This window comes from Rhinoraja longicauda, chromosome 41 (genome assembly GCF_053455715.1).
Source record: "Rhinoraja longicauda isolate Sanriku21f chromosome 41, sRhiLon1.1, whole genome shotgun sequence".
Classification (NCBI taxonomy): Eukaryota; Metazoa; Chordata; class Chondrichthyes; order Rajiformes; family Arhynchobatidae; genus Rhinoraja; species Rhinoraja longicauda.
The window spans coordinates 4,036,058-4,053,032 of NC_135993.1; the positions used below are offsets into that span (position 1 = coordinate 4,036,058).

A 16,975-nucleotide genomic window follows, 5' to 3' on the forward strand; every position below is an offset into this window, starting at 1 on the left:
TGCCTTCTGAGGCAGAGAATTCCACACCTTCACCACACTCTGATTGAAAAAGTTCTTCCTCATCTCCGTTCTAAATGGCCTACCCCTTATTCTTAAACTGTGGCCCCTTGTTCTGGACTCCCCCAACATTGGGAACATGTTTCCTGCCTCTAATGTGTCCAATCCCCTAATTATCTTATATGTTTCAATAAGATCCCCCCTCATCCTTCTAAATTCCAGTGTATACAAGCCTAATTGCTCCAACCTTTCAACATACGACAGTCCCGCCATTCCGGGAATTAACCTAGTGAACCTACGCTGCACGCCCTCAATAGCAAGAATATCCTTCCTCAAATTTGGAGACCAAAACTGCACACAGTACTCCAGGTGCAGTCTCACCAGGGCCCGGTACAACTGTAGAAGGACCTCTTTGCTCCTATACTCAACTCCTCTTGTTATGAAGGCCAACATTCCATTGGCTTTCTTCACTGCCTGCTGTACCTGCATGCTTCCTTTCAGTGACTGATGCACTAGGACACCCAGATCTCGTTGAACATCCCCTCTTAAACTATTATTCTTAAACTGTGACCCCTGGCTCTGGACTCCCCCAACATTGGGAACATGTTTCCTGCCTCTAATGTGTCCAACCCCTTAATAATCTTATACGTTTCGATAAGATCCCCTCTCATCCTTCTAAATTCCAATTGGGTTGAGTTGGAGAGATGGATCAGCCATGATTGAATGGTGGAGTAGACTTGATGGGCTGAATGGCCTAATTCTGCTCCTACAACTTATGAACTTGTGAGATAAAACGTCGCCTCTCCATTCCCTCCACAGATATCCCTCTGCACATTCCCCGGCGCTGCTACAGAATAAAAGGACGAACCTTTATTAGATTGAGGCAAGGAAGAATTTCTTTAGCCAGAGGGTGGTCTTCTTCTGTCTGTATGTCTTTTAGACCTGCAGCTCCGTTGAGGCGAGCCAGGCCAACGTGTCATCGTCCAGGTCAATCAGAGACAAAGACAGCCTCCCCCACGAGTAGCTTACAGGCTCATAAGCCCTTAAAGCGAAACTAATGTCTTAGCCAACTTCTGCAGACCGCAAAACGCCATGCCTCCCCAGGCCAGGTGGCATTGTCAAAAGCCGCCAACTGGCGAGGTTTAGCCCTGCTGCAGCTCAACGTTGAAGGCCTTACCATCGCCAAGCTCAACGTCATCGAGCCAGAGGGTGGTGAATCTGTGGAATTCATTGCCACAGACAGTAGTGGGGGCCAAGATATTGGGTACTTTTAAAGCGGAGATTGGTAGGTTATTGATTAGCGTGGGTGTCATGGGTTATGGGGAGAAGGCAGGAGAATGGGGTTGAGCCTGTCCGCGGGGAGAAGACGGCAGGGGAAGAGAAAAAGACATTCTGGCCTTCCATCACAGTGAGGAGGGACTGGAGGAGACTCACTGTGATGGATGTTTCTTTTTGTTTGGTGTTGGTTATGATTGTATGTGTTATTGCATTTTTATTGATTATTCTTAGAGTCATAGAGTCCTACAGCACAGAAAGAGGCCCTTCGGCCCATCGTGTCCACGCAGCCCGTTACCAAACACAGTCTAATTTTAATCCCATTTTCCCGCATTTGGACCGTAGCCCTGAATGTTGTAGCATTTCAAGTGCCCATCCAAATGCCTCTTAAACGTTGTGAGTGTTCCCGCCTCCACCACTACCCCAGGCAGTGAGTTCCAGACTCCAACCACCCTCTGGGTGAAAAAGTTCTTTCTCACATCCCCCCGAAACCATCCTCCCCTTACCCTGTATCTATGTCCCCTCGTTGTTGAACCTTCCACCAGTGGAAGAAGTTCCCCGCCATCTACCTTATCTATGCCCCTCATGATCTTGTACACCTCGATCATGTCCCCTCTCAGCCTTCTCTGCTCCAGGGAAAACAACCCCAGTCTGCTCAGTCTCTCCTCTTATTGGTCTTATTGTTGAACTGCAGGTAATTTTTCATTTCATTTTTCATTGCACTGCACATCGAACCATAGCTAAAATCAAACCTTTCCTCCAATTCGACGACACAGAAAAAATAATTCACGCTTTCATTTCCTCCCGCCTAGACTACTGCAACTCCCTATACACTGGGATCAGCCAATCTTCCCTGTCCCGCCTGCAACTGGTCCAAAACGCCGCAGCGAGACTCCTGACGGGTACCCGTAAAAGGGACCACATCACCCCGATTCTGGCCTCTCTCCACTGGCTCCCTGTACGGTACAGAATCAACTTCAAGCTCCTCCTATTCACGTATAAAGCCCTAAATGGACACTCCCCCCCCTACATCAAAAATCTTCTAACCCCCCTCTCTAACTCCAGGTCCCTCAGATCGGCCGACTTGGGGCTATTCACTATCCCGCGGTCTAGGCTTAAGCTCAGGGGTGACCGCGCTTTTGCGGTTGCAGCTCCTAGACTGTGGAACAGCATCCCTCTCCCCATCAGAACTGCCCCCTCCATCGACTCCTTTAAGTCCAGGCTCAAAACCTATTTCTACTCCCTAGCGTTTGAGGCTCATTGAGGAGGCGCTGTGAACTGTTTGCGTGCTACTGTATGTTTTCATTTTTTTTTCTATTGGAACCTAATCAGATGTACAGCACTTTGGTCAACGTGGGTTGTTTTTAAATGTGCTATACAAATAAAATTGACTTGACTTGACTTGACTTGACATTTATGTGTATGTGACAAATAAATTGACTATTGACTATTGAGAGGGAAAAATAGGTCAGCCACGATTGAATGGTGGAGTGGACTCGATGGGCTGAATGGACTAATCATGGCCCTGTGACTTATGGTTTAATGCTGCCTGACCTGCTTTCCTACAGCACTTTGTGTTTTGCTCCAGGTTCCAGCATTTTCCATCACATCGCAAGTTCGTCAACATTCTTCAGTTCTTCTTCAGTTGCTGCCGTTAATGTTCTCGTTTCACTCTAACATAACAACAAGTTTTCCTCTTGGTTTACTTTAGAGGTGCAGTACAGAAACAGGCAACTTTGGCCCACCGAGTCCGTGCCGACCAGCAATCCCCGTAAACTGGCACTGGGGATCATTTACAATCATAGAGTGATACTGTGTGGAAACAGGCCCTTCGGCCCAACTCGCCCACACCGCCCAACATGTCCGAGCTATGCCCAGTCCCACTGGCCTGCATTTGGTCCATAACCCTCCAAACCTGTCCTATCCATGTACCTGTCCAACTGTTTCTTAAACAATGGATTAGTCCCAGCCTCGACTACCTCCTCTGGCAGCTCGTTCCATACACCCACCACCCTCTGTGTGAAAAAGTTACCTCTCGGATTGCTATTAAATCTTTTCCCCTTCACCTTGAACCTATGTCCCCTGGTCCTGGATTCCCCTACTCTGGGTAAAAGGCTCTGTGCATCTACCCGATCTATTCCTCTCATGATTTTATACATCTCTGAAGCCATTACTGAAGCATTACTGGAGCCAATTAACCTACGCCTTGGGAACGTAGGAGGAAACCGGAGCAGCTGGAGAAAACCCACGTGGTCACGGGGAAAACGTACAAACAGAATGGCGGGACTGTCATATGTTGAAAGACTGGAGTGACTAGGCTTGTATGCACTGGAATTTAGAAGGATGAGAGGAGATCTTATCGAAACGTATAAGATTATTAAGGGGTTGGACACGTTAGAGGCAGGAAACATGTTCCCAATGTTGGGGGAGTCCAGAACAAGGGGCCACAGTTTAAGAATAAGGGGTAGGCCATTTAGAACTGAGATGAGGAAAAACTTTTTCAGTCAGTGAGTTGTGAATCTGTGGAATTCTCTGCCTCAGAAGGCAGTGGAGGCCAAGTCTCTGAATGCATTCAAGAGAGTGCTAGATAGAGCTCTTAAGGATAGCGGAGTCGGGGGGTATGGGGAGAAGGCAGGAACGGGGTATTGATTGAGAATGATCAGCCATGATCACATTGAATGGCGGTGCTGGCTCGAAGGGCCGAATGGCCTCCTCCTGCACCTGTTGTCTATTGTCTATTGTCTATTGTCTAACTTCGTACAGACAGCACCCGTACCCAGGATTGAACTGGGGTCTCTGGCTCTACCACTGTGCCACCATGCTGCCCTTGGTGTTAAACTGTGTGCAGCCATGCATTTCGGTAGTAGGAATAAAGGCATAGACTATTTTCTAAAGAGGATTCAGAAACCAGAGGTAGAAAGGGACTTGGGAGTGCTGGTACATGATTCCCTAAAGGTTAATCTGCAAGTTGAATCAGTGGTAGGGAAATGCAATGTTCGCATTTATTTCGAGAGGACTGGAATATTGAAAACTGGGATGTAATGCGAAAGGGAAATCTATTGAAATAGTTATGAAACAATTTATAAATGGAAATTTCAACATCTTTATTATACAGGCCATTTATAACAATATTCTTGAATGTGTAGGAAAGAAAACTCCAGATGCTGGTTTAAATCGAAGGTAGGCACAAAATGCTGGAGTAACTCAGCGGGTCAGGCAGCATCTCTGGAGAAGAAGGAATGGGTGACGTTTCGGGTCGAGACCCTTCTTCAGACTGATGTCAGGGGAGGGGGCGGGAACATCAGACAGAAGAAGGGTCTCGACCCGAAACGTCATCCATTCCTTCTCTCCTGAGATGTTGCCTGACCCGCTGAGTTACCCCAGCATTTTGTGTCTACCTTTAATATTCTCAAATCGCAGGTTTAGATCGCAGGTAAGGAAGATCAAGCTGTGACTAAATATGGATTATGCAAGTTCTGTTATTTTAAAGAATGGTCTTAGACATCTTAGACAAAGAACCACATCCTATCTGTGACCAACTGCTGAACACAAGATGTGCTAGCTTTGGAGAGTGTCCAGAGGAGATTTACAAGAATGAGTGGGTTCACATATGATGAGCATGTGATGGCACTGGGCCTGTACTCGCTGGAGTTTGGAAGGATGAGGGAGGACCCCTTGAAACTTACCGAATAGTTAAAGGCCTGGGTATACTGGATGTGGAGAGGATGCTTCCACTAGTGGGAGGGTCTAGGACCAGAGGCCACAGCCTCAGAATAAAAGGACGTACTTTTAGAGAGATGAGATTTGGACAGAGGGTGGTGAATCCGTGGAATTCATTGCCGCAGATGGCTGTGGAGGACGTTGTTGGGTATTTCTAAGGTGGAGATTGATAGATTCTTGATTAGTACAGGTGTCAGGGGCTATGGGGAGAAGGCAGGAGAATGGGGTTGAGAGGGAAAGATAGATCGGCCACGATTGAATGGCGGAGTAGACTTGATGGGCCGAATGGCCTAATTCTGCGCCTACAACCGATGAACTTGCGATCGATAGATATCAGGCAACCTAGCGACAAACAGCGAAGAATTTGTACAAGTGTGGCACCATCAGAATACCAGTCTTAAGTGTCGATATCCTTGTGATTAATAACAGACTTGAAGACAAAGTTCTGCAGCAGAGTGGTCAGGAAAAGGAAGAGTTCCATTCGAGCCAATGGTTCTCCCAGGCAAATTCTCTTCCCTGCAAAAGTACAGAGATTTCTAGTTCAGTTCAGTTTAGTTTGGAGAAACAGCGCGGAAACAGGCCCTTCGGCCCACCGAGTCCATGCCAGCCAGCGATCCCCGCACACTAACACAATCCTACACACACTAAAGACAATTTACATTCACACCAAGCCAAATAACCTACAAATCTGTACGTCTTTGGGGTGTGGGAGTTGACTGAAGATCTCGGAGAAAACCCATGGGGTGAACGTACAAACGGCGTACATACAAGCACCCCTAGTTGGGATGGAAGCCAGGTCTCTGGTGCTGTAAGTGTTGTAAGGCAGCAACTCTACCGCTGCGCCACCGCACCGACCCTTTTATCGAACCATCAATCTGTTTGCAGCACGCAACCTTTGCTCTCTGTATCGAATGGCTTCTGCTGTGACAGCCACAAGTATATTGATTATAGCAACAAGGTTCACAAGGCTTTACAGAGTCTCTTCACCCCAGTGGTAGCAAATAAATGGATGTTGTGTAAGAAGGAATTGCAGGCAGACACAAAAATGCCGGAGCAACTCAGCGGGACAGGCAGCTTCTCCGGAGAGAAGAAATGGGTGGCGTTTCGGGTCGAGACCCTTCTTCAGACTGAGAGTCAGGGGAGACTAGAGGTATGGAAGGGTAAGGTGTGAAAAGGACAGATCAAAGAAGACGATGGTCAAGGAAATGTAGAATGGTTTATTGTTAGCTGGGGGGGGCAAGGTGACAACGGTAGATGTTGGTTTACACCGAAGATGGACACAAAATGCTGGAGTAATGGCCTAATGATGCGTGCCATTCAACCAAGTCAAGTCAAGTCAAGTCAATTTTATTTGTATAGCACATTTAAAAACAACCCACGTTGACCAAAGTGCTGTACATCTGATTAGGTACTAAGGAAAAAAATGAAACATACAGTAGCACACATACATAACAGCACATACACAAACAGTTCACAGCGCCTCCTCAATGAGCCTCAAACGCTAGGGAGTAGAAATAGGTTTTGAGCCTGGACTTAAAGGAGTCGATGGAGGGGGCAGTTCTGATGGGGAGAGGGATGCTGTTCCACAGTCTAGGAGCTGCAACCACAAAAGCGCGGTCACCCCTGAGCTTAAGCCTAGACCGCGGGATAGTGAGTAGCCCCAAGTCGGCCGACCTGAGGGACCTGGAGTTAGAGAGGTGGGTTAGAAGATTTTTGATGTAGGGGAGGAATGTCCATTTAGGGCTTTATATGTGAATAGGAGGAGCTTGAAGTTGATTCTGTACCGTACAGGGAGCCAGTGGAGAGAGGCCAGAATCGGGGTGATGTGGTCCCTTTTGCGGGTACCCGTCAGGAGTCTCGCTGCGGCGTTTTGGACCAGTTGCAGGCGGGACAGGGATGATTGGCTGATCCCAGTGTATAGGGAGTTGCAGTAGTCTAGGCGGGAGGAAATGAAAGCGTGAATGATTTCACCAGTGTGAAATGAAGATAGGTGGAGGGGCAGGTAGTAGAGGGAAAGCAGGGACTCTGCAGAAGGACTTGGACAGGTTGGGAGAGTGGGCAGAGAAGTGGCAGATGGAATGCAGTGCAGCAAATTGTGCAGTCATGCATTTTGGTTGTAGGAATAAAGGCGTAGATAATTTTCTAAATGGATTTAGAAATTAGAGGTGCAAAGACGGGACTTGGGAGTGCTGGTGCAGGATTCTCAAAAGGTTTATTTGCAAGTTGAATCGGTGGTAAGGGAGGCACTTAACTCTGCAGAGATTGATCTGATGAAAGGAGGTAAAATCTGAGGTGTATCCCTCCAAATCCGTCCTATCCATGTACGTTGCGATAGTCCCTGCCTCAACTACCTTCTCTGGCAGCTCGTTCCATATGGAGTTGAGGCAGGGACTATCGCAACGTACTTGGATAGGACGGATTTGGAGGGATACGGGCCAAACGCAGGCAGGTGGGACTAGTGTAGCTGGGACATGTTGGCCGTCGTGGGCAAGGTGGGCCGAGGGGCCTGTTTCCTCGCTCTATGACTCTATGAGAGAACATGAAAGAGAGTGTACCTGCGGAGAAGGCAATGAATCCTTCATTCATTTTGAAGGCGCCTTTTTCATCAAGGAAATGGTTGGGATTAAATGATTCCGGTGTATCCCAGTCTTTGGTGCTTTTCAAAACTGAAGAAAGCAGGGGAAGCACAAACGTACCCTAAAAGTAAAATTCCAAGACGTTCAGATGCGGAATGGAGTAGAATTTCGATAAGCAGTTTAAATCCAAGTGCGTTACGACTATGGTTGCCAACTTCCTCACTCCCAAATACGGGACAAGGTGACGTCACGCACCTTACGCTGGAATTTAGAAGATTGAGGGGGGATCTTATAGAAACTTACAAAATTCTTAAGGGGTTGGACAGGCTGGATGCAGGAAGATTGTTCCCGATGTTGGGGAAGTCCAGAACAAGGGGTCACAGTTTAAGGATAAGGGGGAAGTCTTTTAGGACCGAGATGAGAAAGTTATTTTTCACACAGAGAGTGGTGAGTCTGTGGAATTCTCTGCCACAGAAGGTAGTTGAGGCCAGTTCATTGGCTATATTTAAGAGGGAGTTAGATGTGGCCCTTGTGACTGAAGAAGGGTCTCGACCCGAAACGTCACCCATTACTTCTCTCCCAAGATGCTGCCTGACCTGTGGAGTTACTCCAGCATTTTGTGAATAAATCGCTTTCTTCCAGCTTTCTCCTCCCCAACACCAGACACGGCGAGTTCATGAGTTATTGGAGCAGAACCAGGCCATTCAGCCCATTGAGTCTATTCTGCCATTTAATCATGGCTGATCAACCTTTCCCTCTCAACCCCTGCCTTCTCCCAGTGACACTTTGACTTGGGTGGCACCGTGGCACAGCGGGTAGAGTCACTGCTTTACAGCTCCAGAGACAAGACAATAGACAATAGGTGCAGGAGGAGGCCATTCGGCCCTTCGAGCCAGCACCGCCATTCAATGTGATCATGGCTGATCATTCTTAATCAGTACCCCATTCCTGCCTTCTCCCCATACCCCCTGACTCCGCTATCCTTAAGAGCTCTATCTAGCTCTCTCTTGAATGCATTCAGAGAATTGGCCTCCACTGCCTTCTGAGGCAGAGAATTCCACAGATTCACAACTCTCTGACTGAAAAAGTTTTTCCTCATCTCCGTTCTAAATGGCCTACCCCTTATTCTTAAACTGTGGCCCCTGGTTCTGGACTCCCCCAACATTGGGAACATGTTATCATCCTCTAACGTGTCCAACCCCTTAATAATCTTATATGTTTCGATAATATCGCCTCTCACCCTTCTAAATTCCAGTGTATACAAGCCTAGTCGCTCCAGTCTTTCAACCTATGACAGTCCCACCATTCCGGGAATTAACCTAGTGAACCTACGCTGCACGCCCTCAATAGCACGAATATCCTTCCTCAAATTTGGAGACCAAAACTGCACACAGTTCGACCCGGGTTCGATCTTGACTACGGGTGCTGTCTATACGTGATCTGTACGTTCTCCCCGTGACCTGCGTGGGTTTTCTCCGGGATCTCCGGTTTCTCTCCCACACTCCAAAGACGTACAGGTTTGTAAGTTAATTGGCTTGGTGCAAGTGTGAAATTGTCCCTAGTGTGAGCTGGGTAGTGTTAGCGTGCGGGGATCCTTGGCTGGTCAGCGTGGACTCGGTGGGCCGAATGGTCCTGTTTATGCGCTGTATCTCAAAACTAAGTCCCAACTAATCAAGAGGTTATCTTCACTTAGATATTGCCTTGTACACAGATGGAAGATGTGTAGAAATGTACACAGCACAAAGAGACACTGAGATTTATAGGCTAGACACGAAATGCTGGAGTAACTGGCTGTCATACCTTCTCTCCTTCTCACCTCTTCCCTTTGTCACTTCACCAGGGGCCACACAGTTTAAAAATAAGGGGTAGCAGGCCATTTAGAACGGAGATGAGGAAAATCTTTTTCAGTCAGAGAGTTGTGAATCTGTGGAATTCTCTGCCTCAGAAGGCAGTGGAGGCCAATTCTCTGAATGCATTCAAGAGAGAGCTGGATAGAACTCTTAAGGATAGCGGAGTCAGGGGGGTACGGGGAGAAGGCAGGAACGGGGTACTGATTGGGAATGATCAGCCATGATCACATTGAATGGCGGTGCTGGCTCGAAGGGCCGAATGGCCTCCTCCTGCACCTATTGTCTATTGTCTATTGTCTCCAGAGATGCTGCCTGACCCGCTAAGTTACTCCAGCATTTTGTGTCTACCTTCGATTTAAACCAGCACCTGCATTATCTTTCCCCCTATAGATTTATGTCCACAAATGAAGACGACTTTTGTTTTGTGAGTCGCGACTTAAAAAATACAGAGGGGGGTCTTACCTTGATGAGGGATTTGTGTGGAGTGCGGATATCCATCTGGAACAAGTTGCCGAAGATCGGCAAAGTCGGTGGGCCTGGGGGCAACCTGCCATTCCCTGGCCGAATGCTTTTATAGAACCAAACTACAAGCAGGATACTGAGCAAAGCCACAAGCAGCATTGTCCCTGCTACATTTAAGTCCATGGTGACAGAGTGAGGGAGACAGAGGGAGCAACTAATGTCTGTTGGCCAGGGACTAAGCAATATCTACACCAGGTTACTGCACACAGTTCCACGAACTTCACGTGCAGTCAAACTGGAGTAATAATAGCATTCGCAGTGTTCAGCCCAAATTGCTCTCCAATCAATAGGGGATTTTGAAATGTTTTCCATTTGAATGTTCGTAATCTTGATTGTGCGAAAGGTCAAAGCCCCACTGAGGTAACTGAGCTCCTCCTTGTGTTTTGCTGGCATCTGAACTGTTCCTTTCTCCATGGTAGAGTTGCTGCCTCACAGCGCCAGAGAGAGACCCGGGTTCAATCCTGACTATGGGTGCATATGCATTTCGCAAGGCTGTTGTTCATCGACTACAGCTTGACTTTCAACACCCATCCAAGCTTTGTGTCCATACGAGATTTGTACGTTCTCCCCGTGGCCTGTGTGGGTTTTCTCCAGGATCTCCGGTTTCCTCCCACACTCCAAGGTTTGTAGGTTAATTGTGTAGGGTGGTGTTAGCTTGCGGGGATCGCTGGTCGGCGCGGACTAGGTGGGCCGAAAGGCCTGTTTCCGCGCTGTATCTCGGAACTAAACAGGGCCGCTAGAGCCACCGTCTCACAGTGCTGGAGACCCAGGTTCCATCTTGACCTTGGGTGCTGCTGTAACTGTGGTGTTTGCACGTTCTCCCTGTGATCGTGTGGGATTCCTCCGGGCGCTCCGGTTTCCTCCCACGTCCCTAAGACGTGCGGGCGTGCGGGATAATCGGCCCTCTGGCAATTCCCATTTGTGTGTAGGGAGCGGATGAGGGAAATGGGTTAACGTAGAACTAGTGTGAACGGGCGATCGATGGTCGGCGTGGGCTCGATGGGACGAAGGGCCTGTTTCCGTGCTGTATCCCTGAACTCCAGAAGTTACCCAATCGCTCGATAAAGGATCAGCAGCCAAGCAGGAATAATGTTTGCTAAGCTTCTGCAAACAGGCGCTAGTCTAATCGGTCATTCTCAATGTGAGTTCAATGAACGTACTCGATGTTAGAGACCTGAATTGGATTTCGAGTTGGTGCCAAAAAGTGGCAACTCTTGCCTCTAGACTCAGTGGGCTGTTTTTATGTATTCTGTACTTAATAGGGGATTGTACTTGTGTATGGCAATACACTTGCTGAAAAAAGATATTTCACTGTACATTGGTACATGCAGTTTTGGTCTCCAAATTTGAGGAAGGACATTCTTGCTATTGAGGGCGTGCAGCGTAGGTTTACTAGGTTAATTCCCGGAATGGCGGGACTGTCGTATGTTGAAAACTGGAGCGACTGGGCTTGTATACACTGGAATTTAGAAGGATGAGAGGGGATCTTATTGAAACATATAAGATTATTAAGGGATTGGACACACTAGAGGCAGGAAACATGTTCCCAATGTTGGGGGAGTCCAGAACCAGGGGCCATAGTTTAAGAATAAGGGGTAGGCCATTTAGAACTGAGATGAGGAAAAACTTATTCACTCAGAGATCTGTGGAATTCCTTGCCTCAGAAGGCAGTGGAGTTCAATTCCCTGGATGCTTTCAAGAGAGAGTTAGATAGAGCTCTTAATGATAGCGGAGTCAGGGGGTATGGGGAGAAGGCAGGAATGGGGTACTGATTGTGAATGATCAGCCATGATCACATTGAATGGCGGTGCTGGCTCGAGGGGCCAAATGGCCGACTCCTGTACCTATTGTCTATTGTCTATAATAAGGAACCACTGAACCAATTCAAAATCGTATCAAGGCTTTTTATGCCTTGCAATTTTTTTCCTGTAATGATCGAAGTCCACTGAACAAATTGAATGCATTTCGCAAGGCAACATCAACTATAGCTTGGCTTTCAACACCATTATCCCATCCAAGTGTTGTGTCCTTCTTTGTAAACCAACATCTGCAGTTCCTCGTATCTGACTCACAGAGTCATGGAGTGATACAGTGTGGAAACAGGCCCTTCGGCCTAACTTGCCCACACCGGCCAACATGTCCCAGCTACACTAGTCCTACCTGCCCGCGTTTGGCCCATATCCCCCCAAACCTGTCCGATCCATGTACCTGTCTAACTGTTTCTTAAACGATGAGATAGTCCCAGCCTCAACTACCTCCTCTGGCAGCTCGCTCCATACACCCACCACCCTTTGTGTGAAAAAGTTACCCCTCAGATTTCTTTAAAAAAAAATTCCCTTCACCTTAATCCTATATCCCCTGGTCCTTGATTCATCTGCTCTGGGCAAGAGACTCAGAACTCGATTGATAGGATCAGATTATTGGATAATTAGTTTAGAACTGATGTTCTCCCCTTATGTGTTCTCTGAACTACAGATTACATGGGCTTCAGTATAGAATAAATACTTGAACATTTCCTTGGAAGGACCCATAAGCCATTTAAAACACACAGCTAAATCCTTATTAAATCCCCCTGTTAGTCAGGGCTCCCCACAGTTACCAGTGAGTTCTTGTTTCCTGCTGTTTTCCATATTCATGCCGTTATCCACATCCCAGTGTCTGCTCGCTTCTTGGCTTTGTGCTTTAAATGAGACGTTAAACTCACTCACAGTGGCTCAGACCCGTCATTGTCACCAGGTGGGATTTAAAACTCATTATGCATTCCACTGATCCATTGAAATACACATTTTCACCTTGCATGTCATGTTTCGGAAGGAATGCTGGTTTAAACCGAAGAGAGATGGAAAAAGCTGGAGTAACCCAGCGGGTTAGTGGAGTTAATGATAGGCCAGACTTGATGGGCCAAATGGCCTAATTCTGCTCCTATAGCTTATGAACTTATGAAGTTATTAATTATTAGCTGATGTCAGTAATAACACAATATGAATTAGATAGAGCTAGATGAGCTCTTAAGGATAGCGGAGTCAGGGGGTATGGGGAGAAGGCAGGAACGGGGTACTGATTGAGAATGATCAGCCATGATCACATTGAATGGTGGTGCTGGCTCGAAGGGCCGAATGGCCTTCTACTGCACCTATTGTCTATTGGGACAGGCAGCGTCTCAGGAGAGAAGGAATGGGTGACGTTTAGGGTCGAGAACCTTGTTCATAAGGATGAAGTAGAAGGGTCTCGACTCGAAACGTCACCCATTCCTTCTCTCCAGAGATGCTGCATGTCCCACTGAGTTACTCCAGCTTTGTGTCAATTCCCCGATTAGCTCCAAGTCACACAATTAGACAATAGACAATAGACAATAAGTGCAGGAGGAGGCCATTCGGCCCTTTTGAGCCAGCACCACCATTCAATGTGATCGTGGCTGATCATTCTCAATCAGTACCCCGTTCCTGCCTTCTCCCCATACCCCCTGACTCCGCTATCCTTAAGAGCTCATCTAGCTCTATCTAATTCATATTGTGTTATTCCTGACATCTAGACAATAGACAATAGACAATAGACAATATCCTTAAGAGCTCATCTAGCTCTATCTAATTCATATTGTGTTATTACTGACATCTAGACAATAGACAATAGGTGCAGGAGGAGGCCATTCGGCCCTTCGAGCCAGCACCACCATTCAATGTGATCGTGGCTGATCATTCTCAATCAGTACCCCATTCCTGCCTTCTCCCCATACCCCTGACTCCGCTATCCTTAAGAGCTCATCTAGCTCTATCTAATTCATATTGTGTTATCACTGACATCAGCTAATAATTAATAACTTCATAAGTTCATAAGCTATAGGAGCAGAATTAGGCCATTTGGCCCATCAAGTCTACTCCACCATTTGGCACAGTGGCGCAGCGGCAGAGTTGCAGCCTCACAGCGCCAGAGACCCGGGTTAAATCCTGACCATGGGTGCTGTCTGCCGGGGGTTTGCACTTTCCCTGTGACTGCCTGGGTTTTCCCCCGGGCGTTCTGGAGGTTTGTAGGTTGATTGGCTTGGGTAAAGACTGTAAACTGAATTCTTGCTATTGAGGGCGTGCAGCGTAGGTTCACTAGGTTAATTCCCGGAATGGCGGGACTGTCGTATGTTGAAAGGCTGGAGCAATTAGACTTGTATACACTGGAATTTAGAAGGATGAGGGGGGATCTTATTGAAGCATATAAGATAATTAGGGGATTGGACACATTAGAGGCAGGAAACATGTTCCCAATGTTGGGGGAGTCCAGAACAAGGGGCCACAGTATAAGAATAAGGAGTAGGCCATTTAGAACAGAGATGAGGAAGAACGTTTTCAGTCAGAGTGGTGAAGGTGTGCAATTCTCTGCCTCAGAAGGCAGTGGAGGCCAGTTCGTTGGATGCTTTCAAGAGAGAGCTGGATAGAGCTCTTAAGGATAGCGGAGTGAGGGGGTATGGGGAGAAGGCAGGAACGGGGTACTGATTGAGAGTGATCAGCCATGATCGCATTGAATGGCGGTGCTGGCTCGAAGGGCTGAATGGCCTACTCCTGCACCTATTGTCTATTGTCTATTGATAGTGCTAGTGTGCGGGGATCGTTGGACGGCACGGACTCGGTGGGCCGAAGGGCCTGTTTCAATGCTGTATCTCTAAACTAAACTAAACCATACTTAGTGCTGTATCTCTGAACTGAACTGGACACCCCACTCTCACCCCTTCCCCGTCTCTGCTCACTCTGTACTGAGCTGATTGAGCTGACACCAGAGACAGAGAGCTCCCAGTGCAAGTCCTGGCCCAGTGTTAATGGCACCACCTGACACCCTTTTGTTTGCCTTGTCCCTGCTTGTCACGCTGCCAGACTCCCTAACGAACACCTTGCACAAGATCCACATACTGCCGCCATTCTGTGCCAGACAGAAAACATGGTTAGATATACAAGGCAAGGGATTTCGTTTAGTTTAGCTTAGATACAGCGTGGAAACAGGCCCTTCGGCCTGCCGAGTCCATGCTGACCAACGATCCCCGCACATTAACGCCATCCTACACACACGAGGGACAATTTACAATTATACCAAACCAATTAACCTACAATAGATTGACACAAAAAGCTGGAGTAACTCAGCGGGACAGGCAGCATCTCAGGAGAGAAGGAATGGGTGAGGTTTCGGGTCGAGACCCTTCTACAACTCAAAACGTCACCCATTTCATTCTCTCCAGAGATGCTGCCTGTGCCGCTGAGTTACTCCAGCTTTTTGTGTCGATCTTTGGTTTAAACCAGCATCTGAAGTTTCTTTCTTCCCATTTAGCTAACAAAACTGTGCTTCTTTGGACTAGGGAAGAAACCGGAGTACCCGGAGAAAACCCACGCTGGTCACGGGGAGAACTTACATACTCTGTACAGACAGCACCCAGAGTCAGGATCGAACCCGGGTCTCCTGTGTGGTAAGGAAGCAACTCTACCACTGCGCCACTGAGCTCCGTTTTTTTAAGCTCCAGATATACATCAGTGAAATAGGCCCTTCGGCCCATCGAGTCTGCGTTGCTACAGCGTTGCTACACTACGCATTGTGAGCTTATCGTACTTATGCGTGCCAAATGTCTTACTGATCATAATGCAAAAAAAAATAATAATCCCTATGTTCCCCATGTTGGGGGAGTCTAGAATATGTTCCTGTTGTTGGGGGAGTCCAGAATCAGGGGTCACAGTTTACGAATAAGGGGTCGGCCATTTAAGACTGAGATGAGGAAAAACATTTTCACCCAGAGAGTTGTGAATCTGTGGAATTCTCTGCCACAGAAGCACGGTGGCGCAGCGGTAGAGTTGTTGCTTTACAGCGAATGCAGCGCCGGAGACTCAGGTTCGATCCTGACTACGGGTGCTGCACTGTAAGGAGTTTGTACGTTCTCCTCGTGACCTGCGTGGGTTTTCTCCGAGATCTTCGGTTTCCTCCCACACTCCAAAGACGTACAGGTATGTAGGTTAATTGGCTGGGTAAATGTAAAAATTGTCCCTAGTGGGTGTAGGATAGTGTTAATGTGCGGGGATCGCTGGGCGGCACGGACTTGGAGGGCCGAAAAGGCCTGTTTCCGGCTGTATATATATGATGATGATGATGATGAAGAAGGCAGTGGAGGCCAATTCACTGGATGTTTTTAAGAGAGAGTTAGATATAGCTCTTGGGGCTAATGGAATCAAGGGATATGGGGAGAAAGCAGGAACGGGGTACTGATTTTGGATGATCAGCCATGATCATATTAGACAATAGACAATAGGTGCAGGAGGAGGCCATTCGGCCCTTCGAGCCAGCACCGCCATTCAATGTGGTCATGGCTGATCATTCTCAATCAGTACCCCGTTCCTGCCTTCTCCCCATACCCCCTGACTCCGCTATCCTTAAGAGCTCTATCCAGCTCTCTCTTGAATACATTCAGAGAATTGGCCTCCACTACCTTCTGAGGCAGAGAATTCCACAGATTCACAACTCTCTGACTGAAAATGAGTTTTTCCTCATCTCAGTTCTAAATGGCCTACCCCTTATTCTTAAACTGTGGCCCCTTGTTCTGGATTCCCCCAACATTGGGAACATGTTTCCTGCCTCTAACGTGTCCAACCCCTTAATAATCTTATACGTTTCGATAAGAGCTCCTCTCATCCTTCTAAATTCCAGTGTATTGAATGGCGGTGCTGGCTCGAAGGGCCGAATGGCCTGCCCCTGCACCTATTTTCTATGTTTCTAATTTCACTGTGCCTCGGTACACATTGAACCATCTTTATTTCAAACTGTGCACTCACCAGTTGTGCAGGAGAATCTCTCTTTACAGGTGGGCCCGGTAAAGAAAAATAATATAAAGCAAGTTTCAGTTTACAGTGGGAGAAAGAAATGCTGTATCGACACTCAATGGTCGACACTGACATCATGTCTAATCTGGGGAAGAATATACATGACTCCCGAATAATAGATCACTTGCTAACTTTGATATAAAGCAAAGTCTAGTGATTTGCAGCCTATTCTTTGTCCTAAAGTGATGAGAATTAT

At 47.4% G+C, this 16,975-nt stretch overlaps 1 protein-coding gene across 2 annotated transcripts in view; it reads right to left on the reverse strand.

The window, feature by feature from the left end:
• The window catches only part of cyp2y3 (cytochrome P450, family 2, subfamily Y, polypeptide 3), a 29,724-nt gene extending 19,513 nt beyond the window's left edge, over window positions 1-10,211 (reverse strand). The window contains exons 1-2 of one of the 2 annotated variants that reach the window (XM_078431133.1): window positions 9,881-10,211; window positions 7,548-7,689 (exon numbers count right to left, since the gene is read on the reverse strand). In XM_078431133.1, the coding sequence (XP_078287259.1) occupies window positions 7,548-7,689; window positions 9,881-10,063 (325 nt within the window). In that variant the 5' untranslated portion in view covers window positions 10,064-10,211. The remainder of the gene's footprint in view (window positions 1-7,547; window positions 7,690-9,880) is intronic. The other variant, XM_078431136.1, reaches the window with a different exon arrangement.
• Window positions 10,212-16,975: the final 6,764 nt, after the last annotated feature.